General features: G+C 54.2%; 1 protein-coding gene across 5 annotated transcripts in view; it reads left to right on the top strand.

Moving 5' to 3' along the window:
* Positions 1-16,262, top strand: part of CIC (capicua transcriptional repressor) — a 43,324-nt gene that overhangs the window by 23,664 nt on the left and 3,398 nt on the right. For 4 of the 5 annotated variants that reach the window (XM_053267876.1, XM_053267877.1, XM_053267874.1 and 1 more), the window contains exons 5-18: positions 829-958; positions 1,153-1,335; positions 2,700-2,859; positions 2,938-3,128; positions 3,536-3,755; positions 6,148-6,248; positions 7,497-8,775; positions 9,524-9,744; positions 10,968-11,125; positions 11,237-11,430; positions 11,607-11,876; positions 12,729-13,195; positions 14,189-14,448; positions 15,569-15,723. In XM_053267876.1, the coding sequence (XP_053123851.1) occupies positions 829-958; positions 1,153-1,335; positions 2,700-2,859; positions 2,938-3,128; positions 3,536-3,755; positions 6,148-6,248; positions 7,497-8,775; positions 9,524-9,744; positions 10,968-11,125; positions 11,237-11,430; positions 11,607-11,876; positions 12,729-13,195; positions 14,189-14,448; positions 15,569-15,723 (3,989 nt within the window). The remainder of the gene's footprint in view (positions 1-828; positions 959-1,152; positions 1,336-2,699; positions 2,860-2,937; positions 3,129-3,535; positions 3,756-6,147; positions 6,249-7,496; positions 8,776-9,523; positions 9,745-10,967; positions 11,126-11,236; positions 11,431-11,606; positions 11,877-12,728; positions 13,196-14,188; positions 14,449-15,568; positions 15,724-16,262) is intronic. The other variant, XM_053267878.1, reaches the window with a different exon arrangement.

The following is a 16,262-nucleotide window of genomic DNA, read 5'->3' as shown; positions in this document are numbered from 1 at the left end:
CATGAATTGTCCCCTTTGCTAAGCAGGCTCTGCCCTGGTTTGCATTTGCATGTGAGCACTGTAAGATATTCCCATTTGATAATGGTGCTGCTCTGGGAAGAGCACAGATTCCACGTTCCCTCCCTGGTATCTTCAAGACAGGGCTGAGAAGGATTCCTGCCTGTAACCTTAAGAGAAGCTGCTGCCAGTCTTTGTAGACAATACTGAGCTAGATGGACCAATGGTCTGACTCAGTATATGGCAGCTTCCTATGTTCCTATCTAACTTAATACTGTCCACTGGACTTACAGTGACTCTCTATGGTTTTAACTAGGAGACTTTCTCAGCTCTATCTGGAGATGGCAAGGATTGAATTTGGTACCTTCTGCACATAAGGCAGATACTCTGCCACTAAGCTATGGCCCCATCCTTGTCACTCAGCAACAGGTGGGAGAAGGAGGGCTTGGAAAAACTGAAGGAGAGCCCTGGGAGTCGTTTGAAGTGGGTAACAGAAGATGGTGGAGTGATGTTTGTGAACTGCTTCTCTATAATATATTCCAAGCATCATCGCCGTGCTTTGAAACACTTAACATTGTACTAATTACGCTAGCTAGCCGGCAGAATGAGTAGGAAGCTATTCTGCAGCAACAGTTGAAACTAGTAAAACAGCAGAGCTCAATTAAAACCCCCATTAAACAGAAGAGTTTTAACCTGGTGCTTGAATGAAGCTCTCAAAGGCGCCTCCTGGTGTGTTTGGCAGAGGTGAGAGGGCCAACTGGAGCCCGAGAGAACCCTCTCCCCAGTACTCCACAGCCCCTGACATTGGCTGTGATCCTCCCCCTCCTTTAGGTTCCTCTCTGTCGTATCTCCCGAGATCCAGCTCCCGCTGCCGCCTGGCAAGCGTCGTACCCAGTCATTGAGTGCCCTGCCCAAAGAGCGAGATTCGTCCTCTGAGAAGGATGGTCGTAGTCCAAACAAGGTGAGTGCTCTCCCTTTTCCTTGGTATCTTCTTGACATCCTGCTTATGGAGCATTCTGGGAAAATCCTACCCCCTCCCCTCCCCTTGGCCCTTTAGGGGATGTTCCACCCAGAATTCACCATTGGCACCAAAGAGAGGAGAAGATTGCTTGTGGCTGAGGCATCATTTGTATGTGCACCTCCTGTCTTTGGCAGAGAGAAAAAGACCACATTCGGCGGCCTATGAATGCCTTCATGATCTTCAGCAAGCGGCACCGGGCCTTGGTGCACCAGCGGCACCCCAATCAGGACAACCGTACTGTCAGCAAGATCCTGGGCGAATGGTGGTATGCACTGGGGCCGAAGGAGAAGCAGAAATACCATGACCTGGCCTTCCAGGTACGGCCTTGAGGGTTGCACAGGTAGTGGTGCAAAGAGTCAAAAGCTTGGTTTGGGAGTCATTGTCTGCTTTTGTTTTGTTTTGTTTTGTTTATTTGTTGTTAAATTTATACCCCGCCTTTCATTAAGAAAATCCCAAGGCGGCTCACAATAAAATTTAAAAACAAGATTATGCTTTGCTATAGCTGGCATGGCTGGATCAGTTCAGTGGTCTGCCCAGCATTGCCAAACAGCATGCTGTCTCCAGCAGCGGGTGTGCTTAAGAGCAGGACACAGTGGTTATCTCCAGGGCTGCAGCTACACTGGTCCTGGTGCTGGTCCACTAGGAGTCCTGTATGGTACTGGCTACAGAATGGAATTTCCAGAGAATGTCAGCTATCATTTCATTTCCCTTTAAAAGCAAGACTGAAATGAACGTCTTTAGCCCTTATGATTGCAGAGAGATGCTTCAGAGAGCATGCTCAGAAGTGGTGGGATTGGCTAAAGAAGCTCACTAGTTTCAGGAGCAGGCCTTTAGCATTGTTCCTTGATTTTTGTCTGTCCCACACGACTAGCAAAACCAGAATAATATATGCCGGTTGATAGGATTGGCTATTCCTATCATCATTGCACTATAACAAGTGGTATCCATGTTCACGGCATTTTACACTGACGGATCCCTGTCATGAAGGGCTCACAATATCATAAAAAAATTAAAAAGACGCAAGGTAGGCAACAGAGGTGGGGGTGAACATAAGAACAGCCCTGCTGGATCAGGCCCAAGGCCTATCTAGTCCAGCATTCTGTTTCACACAGTGGCCCACCACATGCTTCTGAGAAGCCCACAGGCAAAAGGTGAAGGCACTCCCTCTCCCTTGCCGTAGCTCCCCTGCAAATGGGATTCAGAGGCAACTTGCTTCTGAGGCTGGAGGTGGCCTATAGCCACCAGACTAGTAGCCATTGATAGACCTGTCCTCCATGAATTTGTCCAAGGCCCTTTTAAAGCCATCCAAGCTAATGATTTCGAAGCAGGGGTAAACTGAGGAAGTCTCTGCAATTATTTCATGGACATGTACTTAGGCTTCTGTACAGTGTAGCAGGAGTTTCTAATCGTGGAACCCGAGATGCTGTTGGACTACAACTCCCATCATTTCCAGCCACAATGGCCAAGGGCTTAAGGGGCTGCCAGGGAGAAAGGGCAGAATCCGATTCATATTTGCTCTGTCTATGCAGATTGCAGAGTCCGGCTGTCCTTGGTATGCAGTTCGAACCTTCGCAGAGTGAGCACAGCCTTGGTGTGATGGGCGTTCCTGGTCCTAGTGGACTACCCAGGAGTGGCTTTCTCTTCTCTCCACTCTGACCTGATCTCCCGCTCTGCTTTGCAGGTGAAGGAAGCCCATTTCAAAGCACACCCTGACTGGAAGTGGTGCAACAAAGACCGGAAGAAGTCCAGTTCCGATGTGAAGCCCTTGGGGCCTGGGGGTTGCGCCAAGGAGACGCGGGAGCGCAGCATGTCGGAGACGGGCACCGCGGCCCTGCCAGGAGGTGAGTTCCCTCCCCCTCCACTGCTGCTCCTTGGAAGAGGGCCCCTCCCTCCTCTTACCATTCTGCCCTCCCCACCAGGCCCTTCAGAGATGCAGGTGCTGCTGGGGCCAGAGGGCAAGGCTGGTGTCGTGGGAACCGGGCACGGTCACGGGGAGCGGCTCCTGCCGATGGTGGGGCCCGGCGCACAGCGGCCAAGGGCCTTCTCCCACAGCGGGGTGCACGGGATGGAGAGTGACCGCGACAGCCAGGTGCTGCAGGAGCTCAGTCAGGTATGTTGGTGCTGTGGGCCTGCGGTGGCCAGGGCAGGAACGCAGGGCTTCAGAGGGTTGTGGGGCAGCCCGTGCTTGTGTCGGCAATGGGGGGCGGGATATGGCCTGTCGGGGCTGCCTGCCTTCCCAGGCAAAGGGGGATCTTTCCTAGCTGCAGATGCAGCTCCTGCCAAGATCTCATGGGGGGGGGGGCTGTGTGTGGACAAGGCAATGCCGCTCAGACAAATTTGCCCTGGAAGCTTTTAAAGGGTGAGGTGGTACCACGTGGCCGAGTCTGGCCTGTGGCTGCCAGTTGGCTTTCTTGCAAGCCTGGCTGGCTTCTCCATCGTTCTTGCTTTTGGCCAGAGACTGGTGCTCACGGCAGCTGTGGGAGGGCACCTGGCGAATTAATGTCTCTCGTATTCCAGATGTGCACGGTACCGTCTCCATACGTCAGCGGAAAGGGGCAGTATGGGGGGCTGGGCCCCTCGGGGTCCCCGTTTGCAACTCCAGGCGAAGGGCCCCGCCCGTCCCTGCACCCACACCCCTCCCGTGCCTCCCGCTCTCAGCGCACAACCAGCGAGGACATGACCAGTGATGAGGAGCGCATGGTCATTTGCGAGGAGGAGGGCGACGACGATGTCATTGGTGAGCTGGTTCCTGCCCAGACTGCTCTCCTGACCCCGCTGCTTCTCTATCCCCAGACCTCACTGAACAGAACTTGATGGCGGAGGGTGGACAAGCTGGTCTGCCTTTCTAGAGCATACCTTGCCCTTACAAGCAGCTAATCTAATCTCCCCCCACTGTCACCAGGGCTCTCTGTTAGGGAGGTTCACGGACCGGTTCGGAAGCCCTTTTCCGGACTTCCGAACCGGTTTGAAAGTCTGGCGGTTCAGCCAGTTCGAAGGTCGTGGTGGAGAATAGCTTTAAGGACCAGGGAGATTGCTCTTACCACCCCACCAACTGGTGCTGTGTTCAAAACTGGTCCCACAGGGCGCAGCGTACCTCCTGTCACCCCGGTGCACGTCAGACCGGAAGTACCTGGTGTGCATACCTGTGCACACACCGGGTACTTCCAATCCGACGTGCACTCGGGTGGCAAGAAGGTACGTTGCTGTCCTGCAGGACCGGTTTTTTTTAAACACAGCGCTGGCGGGTGAAACGTCGGAGCACCCTCCCTGGCCCTTAGAGCCCTATTCCCCCCACTTCGAACCAGCAGTCACCAGTTCCGTGCATATTCCCACTCTCTGTTCCAAGACTGTGTCCAGAGATTGTGTCGTGCAAACTTAACAATTGGTATCGGGCACAGGGTTTAGCATTTCTACCCAATTAGACTGCAAAGATAGACTTGAAAATCTGAGCTGTACCTGAGGAATTCATAGAGGCTGAAATAGGGGGCGGGGTGGGGGGACTAGTAGCATTTTTGTTATCAGGGCTTCAAGATCTCCTGTAGATCCTTGAATCTCTTCATCCCTAACAGAAGCAGAATAAAAACATATGGAAAGCAAGCCTGTGCAAGCTCATCTGTATAATCCAAGCAAATCGCAGAGCTATGCAGGGTTTTTCTAGCCCTGCCCATCATCATGGGCCTTTAATTTATGAGCAGTCAAAATAAAGTAACCCCCACTTCTTTCCCTGTCATGCCAAATTATGCTCGCTCACTGTAAGCTAAATAAATCATGCCTATTACTCCAGCCATTCACATTTTATTAGGTCTAATAAATGAATGGAATTTCCTTTTCTAGACACAAACCCAATTCAGCAATGGAAGCAGAGTCACTTCTCTTAAAACAGTAGCTTGGGTATATCTCTGTGATTGCCAAAAAGGGCAAACGAGGGGAGAAAAGGATAAAACTCCTCATGAAATATTTGTAGGCAGAGGAATGAAGATTTGGGGTCCCGAGAGAGCGAGAGGCTCAAAGAATGGGGGAAAGTCCCTTGCGCTTGTCAATGGAATCCCCTCCCAGATGTCTTTTAGTCCTGACACAAGTTTCCAGGATCACAAGGGGCTCAAAATGTGACTTATAAAAGCTGTGACCTCGAGCGTTTTCCGTGCTACTTGAGCTCTCGTATTGCGACCCCACACATTAGCTAACCGAGGGTAAGTAAGTATGTCCTGGATCCCTTACTGTACTGATTTCCCTGAGCAGTGATGCCAAATAGAATCCCCTCTTTGGTCAAGAAGGATGCATTGTAAGCGTCTCTGTTTTGTTTTTGTTTTTAGAACCCATGTTTGTGAGTTTGGCAGGATAGCTGATGGTATTAAAGGGTTACAATCTGTTTTGAAATCACCTTGAATTTATAACACGAGTCTCCAAATGCGAGCTACTTCCCACTGTGCTGACCTCTGCGCAGTACTACGCTTTGCTCAGTGCTGGCAAAGCCCTTTAAGAGAGACGGAGAGCCCTCTCAAGAGCACTAGAAGGAAAGCATTTGTAAGGGCTGCACTTTCCAGCACTCTCTGCACACCTTTGAATAAGGTGTAGAAGCTCAAGGCGGCTCAATTTCCCTCCCTCGGCAGCCTCCACATGGAGCCTGGTGCCAGGTGGACTGTGCAGAGTATTCATCTTTGGCTGGAAAGTCAAATAATTAAAAATAATTACTCAGAGAGCCACACTTGGGGTTTGATGTGGGCCCCCACTGGCCCCTGGGCCTTACTGAAGAAAGCTGCCCTAGAAGTGTGATTCCTCTAGTTCACAGCCATATTGAGACCAAGGGACATCCTTGTTCCTCTTCCTCCATCACAACATTTCCTCTTGCCCCATTGCTCTCTGCTCCCTGGCGACCTCTTGCTCTGCCCCAGAGTGCCGGCCATGGAGAGCTCTTTCCATGAACAGCAGCGGTCGCTTTAAGGCAAGCCTTCTTCCCACAGATCCTCTGCCGCATGACGCTGACACTGGCAGTATCTGCAAGTTGGCAGTAATCCTATCTCTTGGATAATAACCTCCTCGTCCTCCTGCAGGGTTCTGGTGGGGGGAGGTGGATGCCAGGGGGTGGCGTTCAGGTGTCTTGTTTGACTCACGCCGCTCTCCTTCTGCAGCCGAAGATGGGTTCAACCCAGCCGACGTTGACCTGAAATGCAAGGAGCGAGTGACAGACAGTGACAGCGAGGGGTCCTTGGGGGACGAATCGGACACCAAGGTGAGTAGGGCGGCGTGAGGGGCAGGTTGGACATTAGGGCTAAGGGGAAGCTGTGGGCAGAACTTGAGGAGTTCACAGCCTTGTGGTGTGAAGGAAGAAGCCATTGCAACAAGAGAATCATAGTTTTCCATGGGCAAGCTGCTACACACGAAGGTTGTTCACATGACCGCTGGGGCTGGGGAGAAGGCAAGATCCTGTTTGCCTTCCCCCACATGGTCTGCTGCTCTTTGGGGCGCTGCTGCTTGTGCACCCACATGACCAGCACCTCGGCGCTCCCAGAGGCCGTTTTCACAGCCCCGACGGCGCACACAACCCAAACGTGAAGTTGGATGGACTCTTTTTCCATCCTACCTCCCTTTCTGCCCATGTGTATTTATTTTTATTATTCAATTTATATACTGCTTTCCATTAAAATCCCAAAGCGATTTACAATATAATTAAAGCAATGCATAATTAATACAAAGGTACAGATGATCTCAAAATTAAAACAATACATAATGAAAATACAAGGGTACAGATAATATAAATATAAAAATAATAATCTCTGTTTAAAAATTTAATAACCCATGAAACCCAGAAATAATAATTCATAAAACACAAAGCAGCAGCAATAAAAACAATACTTTCATTCAAAAGCCTGGGCAAAGAGCCACGTCTTTACTTTTTTCCTAAAAACGGTGAAGGAGACGGAGGAGCAGATTCCAGCTGGGAGAGCATTCCAAAGCCTGGGGGCCATGACTGAGAAGGCCCTGTCCCGCGTGCCTGACAATCAAGACTCTCTTACCGTCGGCACATAGAGCAGAGCCCCCTCTGATGATCTTGTCGAGTGTGCAGAGAAGCCCTTGGGAGCAGGCAGTCCTTCGGATATCCAGGGCCCAAACCTTTTGAGGGGGCTTTAAGGGTCAAAACCAGCACCTTGAATTGGACCCAGAAACAAATTGGTGGCCAGTGAAGCGCTTTCAGAATGGGTGTGATATGATCCCAAAGGGCAGCTCTGGATACAGTCCAGATCCGGATCTGGGCTATGCGGGGCTGCAGCTGCTGGATCAGGAGACCTCCTGGATGACACGGGCTCCTTGGGTAGAAGGGGTGTCCCCCAAGCAGCCCATGTCATGTGGACAACCTTATTGAGTTGCCTTCCAGCGTGTTCCTTGTGGGAACAGCGATACCTGGATCTGCTGGGCAAAGCAGTGTGACGTTGTCCACATGGGCTGTTCCTCCTGTAAGCATGTTCTTCTCTCTTTGTAGGACTTTGGGCGGAAGCTGTTCCCCCCAGTGATCCGTTCAGCACCGCTGCCCCCTTCCTCTGGTGCCTTTGCCCCCTGCCGCCTGCCTTTGCCCCCCTTGGACTTGGAGCCGCCGCCGCCGCCCCCTCCTCATGGTCCTGACCATCAGCCCTCTTCCAAGACCTTTGGCTCCTTCCAGATGGCGCCCAGCACCTCCAAAACCCAGGACTCCCGAGGAGGGCTGCGTCCTCACCACACCCCGGCCAAGCGCCTGGAGCCGCGCTTCGACCCCGCCACAGCCCCCTACCGGCGGAAGCGGGTGGACAGTGCTGGTGGCTCCCAGGCGGCCGTGGAGTCTGGGGTGGCTCCTCTGGCCATGCCCGTGCACTCCGTCATCTCTCCACCCACGGGCATGGTGCAAGCGGTGGTGCTGCCCGATTCTGCCCGCTTCTCCTCGGGCACGGTGCTGGTGACGGCCCCGTCCATGAGCGCGCCGAATGTGGGCGTGATTGGCTACAGCGGGGCCCCCAGCCTGGTCCGCACGGCCTCCACCGTGGTCACCAACGTCGTCAAGCCTGTCAGCAGCACTCCTGTGCCCATCGCTAGCAAGCCCTTCCCGCGTGGCTCCGGGGAGGGGCTGCCGCTGCTCAGCCCGCCGCCTTCTGAGGGGAGCACGAAGCCCGAAGGGGGGGTGCCCATGGGGCGCATCGGCCTCCTCTATGCCGATAAGAAGACTCCGCAGCCTGCCGCCCTGCCTGGGCTTCAAGCCACGTCTCCCCACTTAGTGGCCGGGCCGCTCATTGGGCAGGGCTTGGCCACCGTTGGGAAAGGGGGCCCGAGCCAGGGCAGCGTCGTGACGAACCTGTTGGTGGGGACTCCAGGCTACGGGCAAGCGGGCGGCGCAGGAGGGGCTGGCGTCCCGGTGACCGTGTTGCCGCCGGGGGCCGCCATTACCCAGCAGTCCTCGGTGCAGTTCATCACCCAGAATCCTCCTGGGCCCGGGCAGAATGGCCCGGTGCCGCTCAGCATCCTGCAGCCTCAAGGCATCCTCTCGGGGGCGGCAGGCAAGGCTGGCAGCATCACTCAGGTCCAGTACATCCTGCCCACCTTGCCTCAGCAGCTGCAAGTGGCTGGGGGGAAGGGGCCCGCTGGAGTGGGGGCCCCGGGGGCTACCAGCATCCACTTCACTCTGCCACCCACCAACGGGAAGGTCCTCGCCACCCCCCAGGCCATCCCCATCATCCAGCCTGCCCCAGGAAGCAACAGCAGCAGCGTCACGGTCGTGTCCTCAGCACCCAAAGGTAAGGACGGGCATGTCGGTGTTGAAATGTATTAATATATACCAATACGATGAAAATTTAGATACTGCTTTTCAGCAAAAGTTCCCAAAGTGGTTTACGTAGGTCTAAATAAAATATATATCCCTATCCTTTCTATGGGAAAACGCTCAAGCAGTGGTAGAATTTAAAATGGCCAACTGATAACAACATGGGAGTCGAATAATGAGGTTTATATCTAGATGCATGAATAATCTCTTGCTTTATATGAAGCAGAAGATAATATAAACGTGTGTGCTTCCATAGGTTATGTAATGCCTTAGGCCAGGGGTTCTTCAATGTGGGTCTCCACTGGATGTTGGACTACAGCTCCCATCATCCCGGTAACTGGCCTTTGGCCATTGTGGCTGGGATGATGGTTCCAGTAGTCCAACATCCTCTGGGGACATAGGTTTGAGAACCGCTGCCTTCAGTATATGGACTTTGTAACCGGGAGGCCAGGTACTTCCTGCCAGGTGACACCGGCTTCATATGATGGAACCCAGCTGCTTCTCAGGATGTCAGCTTTGTGTAGCCAAACCTTCTTCTGACCCTTAGATTGCTGTCTGGAAGAGATCGGTCCCCAAGAATCCAGTGGTTGGCCGTCCCTGATATAGAGTTGCTGGCGGCATGCCATGGGCTCCGATGATCTCAACGGTGAGCTCAGCTACCAAGCTGACCTCACCACATTTGTTTTTTCTTCTTTCTCCCCCTCCCTTCCCCTCCCCTCCAGTTCAGTCCGTATCTCCAGTACAGGCTCCATCCCCTGGCAGTTCAGCCCACCTCGTGTCCGGGCAAGTGGTGCCTCCCACAGGGCTTCAAGTGCAAGGCAAGGTCCTGGTGCCCATGGCAGCCCCCCAGGTCACAGTGCGGACCACCACAGCCACCCAGCTGCCTCTGGTAACGCCGTCTTTCCCTGTGCCGGTGCAAAACGGGAGCCAGACAGCCAGTAAGGTTCGTACCCATAGGAAAGGATGACTCTTTGGGGTGTGGGTGAGGGGTAGAAAGAGAGAAGGAAAGTGGGCTTGTGTGTACTGCTGAAAGTGGGGGGTGTCTAGAATGGGGTGCTAATGATCACAAATCCAGTAGTTGGCATAAAGTGTGCAGAAGTGGGACACTTTTAAAATTATTTGATTTGGACACACAATACCCAAAATCCATTTGAAGAAAGGAAGGTTGGATGTGTGGAATAATGGAGGCTGGAAGGTCCGCAGGGAGACAGGGACTTGGACGTATCTTCAGTGAAGGAGTTTTCCCTCCACCTCCCACAACCACTGCCACAACCGTTTGGGTCCCCCTCTGATTTTTTTGAAGCCTGTCACAGAAATCATTCACGCTTCTTTCCCAGCGTACTTATTTAGAACAGCGTAATTCGTTTAATGTATGTCAAAAACCCACCCCAAACTCCTCAGCTTGGAAAGGTACATTCTGCTGGTTCACTGTGAGAAAAAATACTGCAGTTCTGGTTGACGTAAATGCAGTTTTCACAAGTGATTCAGGTTTGATCTGTTAGGTGCCTGATTTCACATCTGCAGCTGTGGAAATGGCCTGTGGGAGTTGCTGTGACCCATGCTGGGTTAGGGGCTCTGTTCTAATAGGAACAGAGCAGAAGGAGGTTTGACTTGTTAGTGGGCAGGAGACTGGGAGCTGGGAGCTACAGCTGGTAAGAACCCAGGGAACTGAAGCGCAAAATCTTGTAGACCTCAATTTTTAACAGACGTCTTCCTTCGTAAAAATCCCCCCCCCACCCCCCCGTTCTGATGTGATAGGAACTTGCTGTCTGGAAAGAAGGAAGAATTAAAGCTGGGTTCTCAGGATCTTGATAAGTGTTACCCGCTGTACTGGAGAGCTTCATTCCAGGTTTGCAGCATGGTCGCGACCCTACAGTGGATTGCCGTCGTGAGCACACTTGCAGCCCAACAGAACGATAGCAGGACCTTTAGTGGACTGCTCTTATCCTGTTGAGTTAGAAATGTGCTGACTTCACCCACAGAATGGCTTGACAAATCCAGTATCCCTACACAATCGTAAAGGCTAGGTACTCTGCAAATGGAGCAGGTTTCATAGACTGAGTGTGCGCGCACATGCACAAGTGTGCACATACCGTGCTGAAATCTGGCTTGGATGCCTGTTGGCAGGATGTTGTCTGTGCTGATCCAGCCTTTCTGCTCCCCCAGATCATCCAGCTCACCCCTGTTCAGCCTCAGCCTTCCTCACAAAGCAGCGCCACCCTGGTAGCCCCACTCAGCCCAGCCGCTCTCCAGGGCACGGTAGCCACTGCTGTGGTGGGCTCTCCAAACCAAGCCCAGAAAGTCCTGCTGCCCTCCTCCACCAGGTACCGCTTTGCCCCATTGCTTGCGATGCCCCATCCTGGGGGCAGGTGGGGCGTGCCCCTGGTGTCTTCCTGCAGCAACCCATATAACCTCCTCCCTCTCTCTGCCCCCAGGATCACCTATGTGCAGCCAGCAGCTGGGCACCCCCTGTCCCTGGGCACCTCGGCTTCCCACACACAGTCCAGCGCCCCCCCGGCTGCGCCTGCCGCCACCTACGTCCAGGCCCCAGTGGGCCCTGCCCCCATGGCACTGGGGTTCACCGCTATCGGTCCAAATGGGCAGGCCATAGTGCAGCCGCTGCTCTCGGGTAAGGCCGGGAAGGCCACTGGGGGGCTGTGGGAGGATGGATGTGTTTGGTGGGGGGGGTAGGGGGGCGGATGGAGCAGAGAGGGGCACTGGTGATGGTGGCAAAAGCCGGCGTAGAGGGCGAGCGGGTCGCTTAGTCCTTGGGTCTGACTTTCCTTCCTGTTCTGCTTCCTTCAGGTCAGAACCCTCTGCTGGCTCCAGGGCAAGTGGGGGTGTCCCCACTCCAGACCCCCCAGCTCCCTGCCTCCTGCTCTGGACAAGGGCAGGTCCTCACTGCCATCTACCCCAGCCCCACAGGGACCAGTCCTGCCCAGCCAGCCAGCCACAGCGTGGTCTACACGGTGCCAGCCACAAGCACTGCCATGGTCTCCTCTCCCGCGGCCATCCTGCCAAAGGGGGGCAGCATCCAGAGCCCTGGGGGTCCCAGCCAGGGCCTGATGCCCTCAGGTATATGGGGGCGGGGTGGGCGGGCAGGGGTTGGGAGTAGGAACTGAAGCCGAGAGCGGGGAGTGTGGGAGGGCGGGGCCATGTACGCTGGATTCTGTACCCAGATATCGCAAATTATGAGACATAAGAAAATCATGCAAATAAGCTTATTTTGGATGTTTGGACCTTTTATTTTATTTTATGTTAGTTAGTAAGTATGCTTGTTTACTGCCCCAAAGACTCATCACTGGGTAGTTTACAACAAATCCAACACAAAATTAAAACAGCAGTTTGAACATTCAATTAGTTTAAAACAAATTGACATTAAAAATCTAGTTAAATGTTTGGAGCAAAAATTGTGTTTTAAGTCTTCTTAAAAGCTGTCAGAGATGAGGAGGCTGTTATCCCAGCAGAGGGCGCATTCCGAAGTCTTGGGGCAGCAACAGAGAAGGCCGGTCCTTGAATAGCTGCCAGAGAAGCTGGTTTGCTAGTCTCGAGGGAGGTGTGGGATGCTGAGGTCTCGCCCCCCTGACCACTGAAAACCTCTCTTAATTTGGAGACTTCAGCAAACATTGCCCATGTGTTTTCAAGCATAGCTGCTGAGCCATACGGCTAGAAACCTGTTCTAAAAACAAACAAACAAAAACCCCTTAAATTTAAGGAGAGGAATACACTTGGGTGGATGCAGATGCAGTGGCTTGAAGAATCCCCAGTACTGAACTGTATGGGCGCATCCTTTCCTTGTGTGTAGCCCCAGAATATATGAAGCCCTGCAGGGATGGCAGTGGGGCTGGAAAACAAATGAGAAACGTAGATGGATTCCTTTGAAGGGCCCCCTGACCGTTTGAGAGAGCTTTGCCCTTTTCTCGTCAGCCACCCAGGTCATTCCTTCAGCAGCTGCCCGACCTCAGCGGCCCCCGCTCAAGCCTCCTCAAAAGGTGAAAGCCACCATCGCCAACATCCCCGTTGGCTCGTACGAATCGGCCCCCTCGCCAGGCTCGTCTCGGCTCCCCATGGGGCAGCAGCAGGAGTGCGGAGGGGTCCGATACCACCGGGAGGCTGAAGGCCCCGGGGAACGGGCTTCGCGGGAGACGGGACCCCAAGACCTCCCCACTTCCCCTGTGTCCCGGGGCACAGAACAGAGTCCGGCCACACCCCAGGAGCTGAAGCGGGAGAACTGGGAGCCCGTGTCGCCGCCATCACCCCAGCAGCCGCAAGTCACAGAGACACCAGCCACAGAAGTCTGGAGCCAGCGGGAAACAGCAGTGGGACCCAGTGAGGAGAGAGTCGCCCGCGACCCACCTCCCGCCTCACCACTGGGCAGCAAAGGGACTGAGGCGGTAAGGAGGCTCTGAGGCGCATGCGCACACTTTCTCTCTCACCTCACCCCCCCCCCCCACCGCCTCTCTGCTTCCTGCCCCAACAGCCACACCATGCCTGGAAGCTGGCCACGGGCATCTGTCCTCTTAGCAATACCATCTCAGTGCTGGGTTCAGAAAGCAGGTATGGAGGGGTTCTGGGTGCTCCCCTCCTCAGGCCCTTTTCTTTGGAGACTTGCAGAGCTGGTGCTTGAGCATCTTTCAGAGGCTTTGTAGCACCTTGTTCACACTTGGAAGCTGTGGTTAAGCTTGCAAAGGGTCCTGAGATTTTGGGGTGTCTTATTTCAATTTTTAAGAAGTGGGCCCGCAATAAAATGCTGCAGTATATCCCGGATGTGCATGTGTCACCTGAGCCTGGGCATGGGGAAAGGTTTAGGCATCTTCTCCCCCTTCAGAAGCAGAAGAGGCTGTGATGGTCTAGGGCAGTGTTTCTGAATGATTTTGGAGTCATGGAACGGTGCATTCTTCGTGCACAGTTTCCCGGACCAGCAGTTAGTAAAGGGGTCGCCCCCCTTGCTGCCACCCCTACCCCCAGTGATGTCATGTGCAAAGGGGCGGGGCCCAGGGTCCATGGAGCCTAGGCGAGCTCTCCAGAGCTCATTTCTAGGCAGGCAGCCCTTGCTGCTGGATAACGTTAGTCGCTTCCTCAACTGAACATTATCCAGCAGCAAAGGCTGCCTGGAAATGAGCTTCAGAGAGCTCCTGGCGGCAGCCCCTGCCAGCCTGAAATTGTTTTTTTTGCGGGGGTTGGTTTTTATTAGTGATGCCTCACGGACCGGTGGTACCCAACACCTCGTGGACTGCTACCGGTCCGCGGACCGGCAGTTGAGAAACACTGTTCTAGGGGAGTATTCTTCAAGCGCCTCGTTCCGTCTCCCACCTTCTGTGTCCTCCGTTGTCTGCCTAAAAGCCTCTTCCAAGCAGCCTGTAGGAATCAGCTCTTCTCTTCCACAGGCCCTGAAGTTCCCCACTTCCCCCGACTGGAGAACGGCAGCTCCCGACGGCCGCTCTGAGGCTGCGGCCCCTCCGTCCTCTTCCCTCAGCCCCGGCCCTTCAAGTTCTGTGGAGGGCTCTAGAGGGGGAGCGCCAGCCCTCGCGACAACAGCGGCGTCGGCCTCTGCGTCTGAAGGGGCCGAGCAGAAGGAGGGACCAACAGGGAAGAAAGTGAAAGTCCGGCCTCCTCCCCTCAAGAAAACGTTTGACTCTGTCGACAAGTGAGTGGTGGGGAGGCGGCTGCTGAGGGAGCATCTTGCCAGAGGCCTAAAATGTCCTTTGCAAACTGTGTTTGGGGAACCAGCGTTCTTCTGGAAGCTGATCAAGTGCTTCCTCAGGGAAGTTGGAAAGATGCTCTTGCCCACCAGTGACTTTTCCCCTCCAGTGGGCAGGCCCACTGGATGTGTAGCAGAGGCAACCCACTCATGCCAGGGGGACGACAAAGCCCTACATGTCTGGCTGATGTTCTGTATGACCTGTGTGTGCCCTAGAAAACTCCCCAGAATCCTTTGCAACCCATACAGGTACATAGGGAACATTGTGTGTGCCTTATGCGGAGTCAGCTCATCGGTCCATTTAACTCAGGATTGTTTCCACTGCCGGGCAGTAGTTCTCCCAGGAGTCTTTCTCACCCCTACCTGGAGATGCTGCTGGGTATTAAACCTGGGACCTTCTGTAAGTAAAGCAGATGCTCTACCTCTGAGCTACGAGCCCATCCGCATTGTGGCTTACACAATGTAGAAACGTTTCTTCAAGACAGAAAGTTTGAAAGTCACCAGCCTGGAGGAAGTGAGCTTAGTTGAATGCCGGGTTGCTTTGCTAGGGGAGTGTGAAATTCGGAGGCGTGTACCTGGGTGTGAAGACGTGTTGTGCAGGCTACTCTGTCCCGTATGGTTGTTGCTGCGTTTGCCCAGCTCTGTGTCAGGAAGCCAGTGCACCCAACAGCCTCCCAGGACATACACTTCAACCCCAAAATAACCTCTTGTGTGTGGTGCTTCACACTTCGTGGTGTCTCCTTGACTCGGTGGTGGTCTTCTGCAGACGAGGTGATATTATCACAGTCACCGAGGTGCCGCATCCTTGCATGAAGGGTGAGCAGTCTTACACACAGGTTCCTCAGTGCAAGTGGATGTACTGGCAGGGCCACAAGTCTACTTAGCTCCTTGCCCGCAGTACGATGCCCTCCCCTACCTGTCCACAGACTGATGGGGTGCAGTGCCCTTTTTGAGAGAGAGGGGATCGGAGGCAGCCGCTGGGGTCAGGAGCCGGGTTGCTCTGGCCTGAGGAAGCCGTTGGCTGCGCTGTGTGACCCATAACCTCTCCCCCCCCTCTCCCCCTCAGCAGGGTTCTGTCAGAGGTGGACTTTGAGGAGCGCTTTGCTGAGCTGCCGGAATTCAAGCCGGAGGAGGTGTTGCCCTCCCCCACCCTGCAGTCCCTCGCCACTTCGCCCCGCGCCATCCTCGGCAGCTACCGCAAGAAGCGCAAGAACTCTACCGGTAAGCGGCAGGAATGGGGTTGGAGCCCACTGGTTGTGGGGGTGCTATAGTGCTATAGGAGAGGGAAGGGAGAAAGCCTGGGGTGGAGATCACTGTGGGGAACGGGTGGAGGGGACCTGGTGGAGACGGAAACTGTAGGATGCTGGGCATGGGCAAGACGGGCTGAAAGGGACCAGCTGGGAGAGGAGGCGGCTTCCTTGGTCTAGTGGTAGGGTTCGCTGGAGGCGAGTCGTGTGGGTTTTCTGAGAAGATCCAGGAAGGCACAGGGGAAGCTGCCTTGTGCAGAGTCAGGCCGTTGGTCCATCCAGCTCAGGGTTGTCTACATTGACGGGCAGCGGCTTCTCCAAGGTTCCAGGCAGGAGTCTCTCCCAGCCCTCCCTGGACAAGCCAAGGATTGAACCTGGCCCCTACTGCATGCAAAGCAGGTGCTCCGTCGTGACCGCTATAAATGTGTGCGTGATATTACGTTCTATGAGGGCTTATTGACTGCATGGAAGAAATATTTTACACACACACACACGGTCTATCCTATCTATCTA

This window comes from Hemicordylus capensis, chromosome 7 (assembly GCF_027244095.1).
Source record: "Hemicordylus capensis ecotype Gifberg chromosome 7, rHemCap1.1.pri, whole genome shotgun sequence".
In the NCBI taxonomy this organism is placed as follows: Eukaryota; Metazoa; Chordata; class Lepidosauria; order Squamata; family Cordylidae; genus Hemicordylus; species Hemicordylus capensis.
This window is presented reverse-complemented; position numbering and strand designations above follow the sequence as displayed.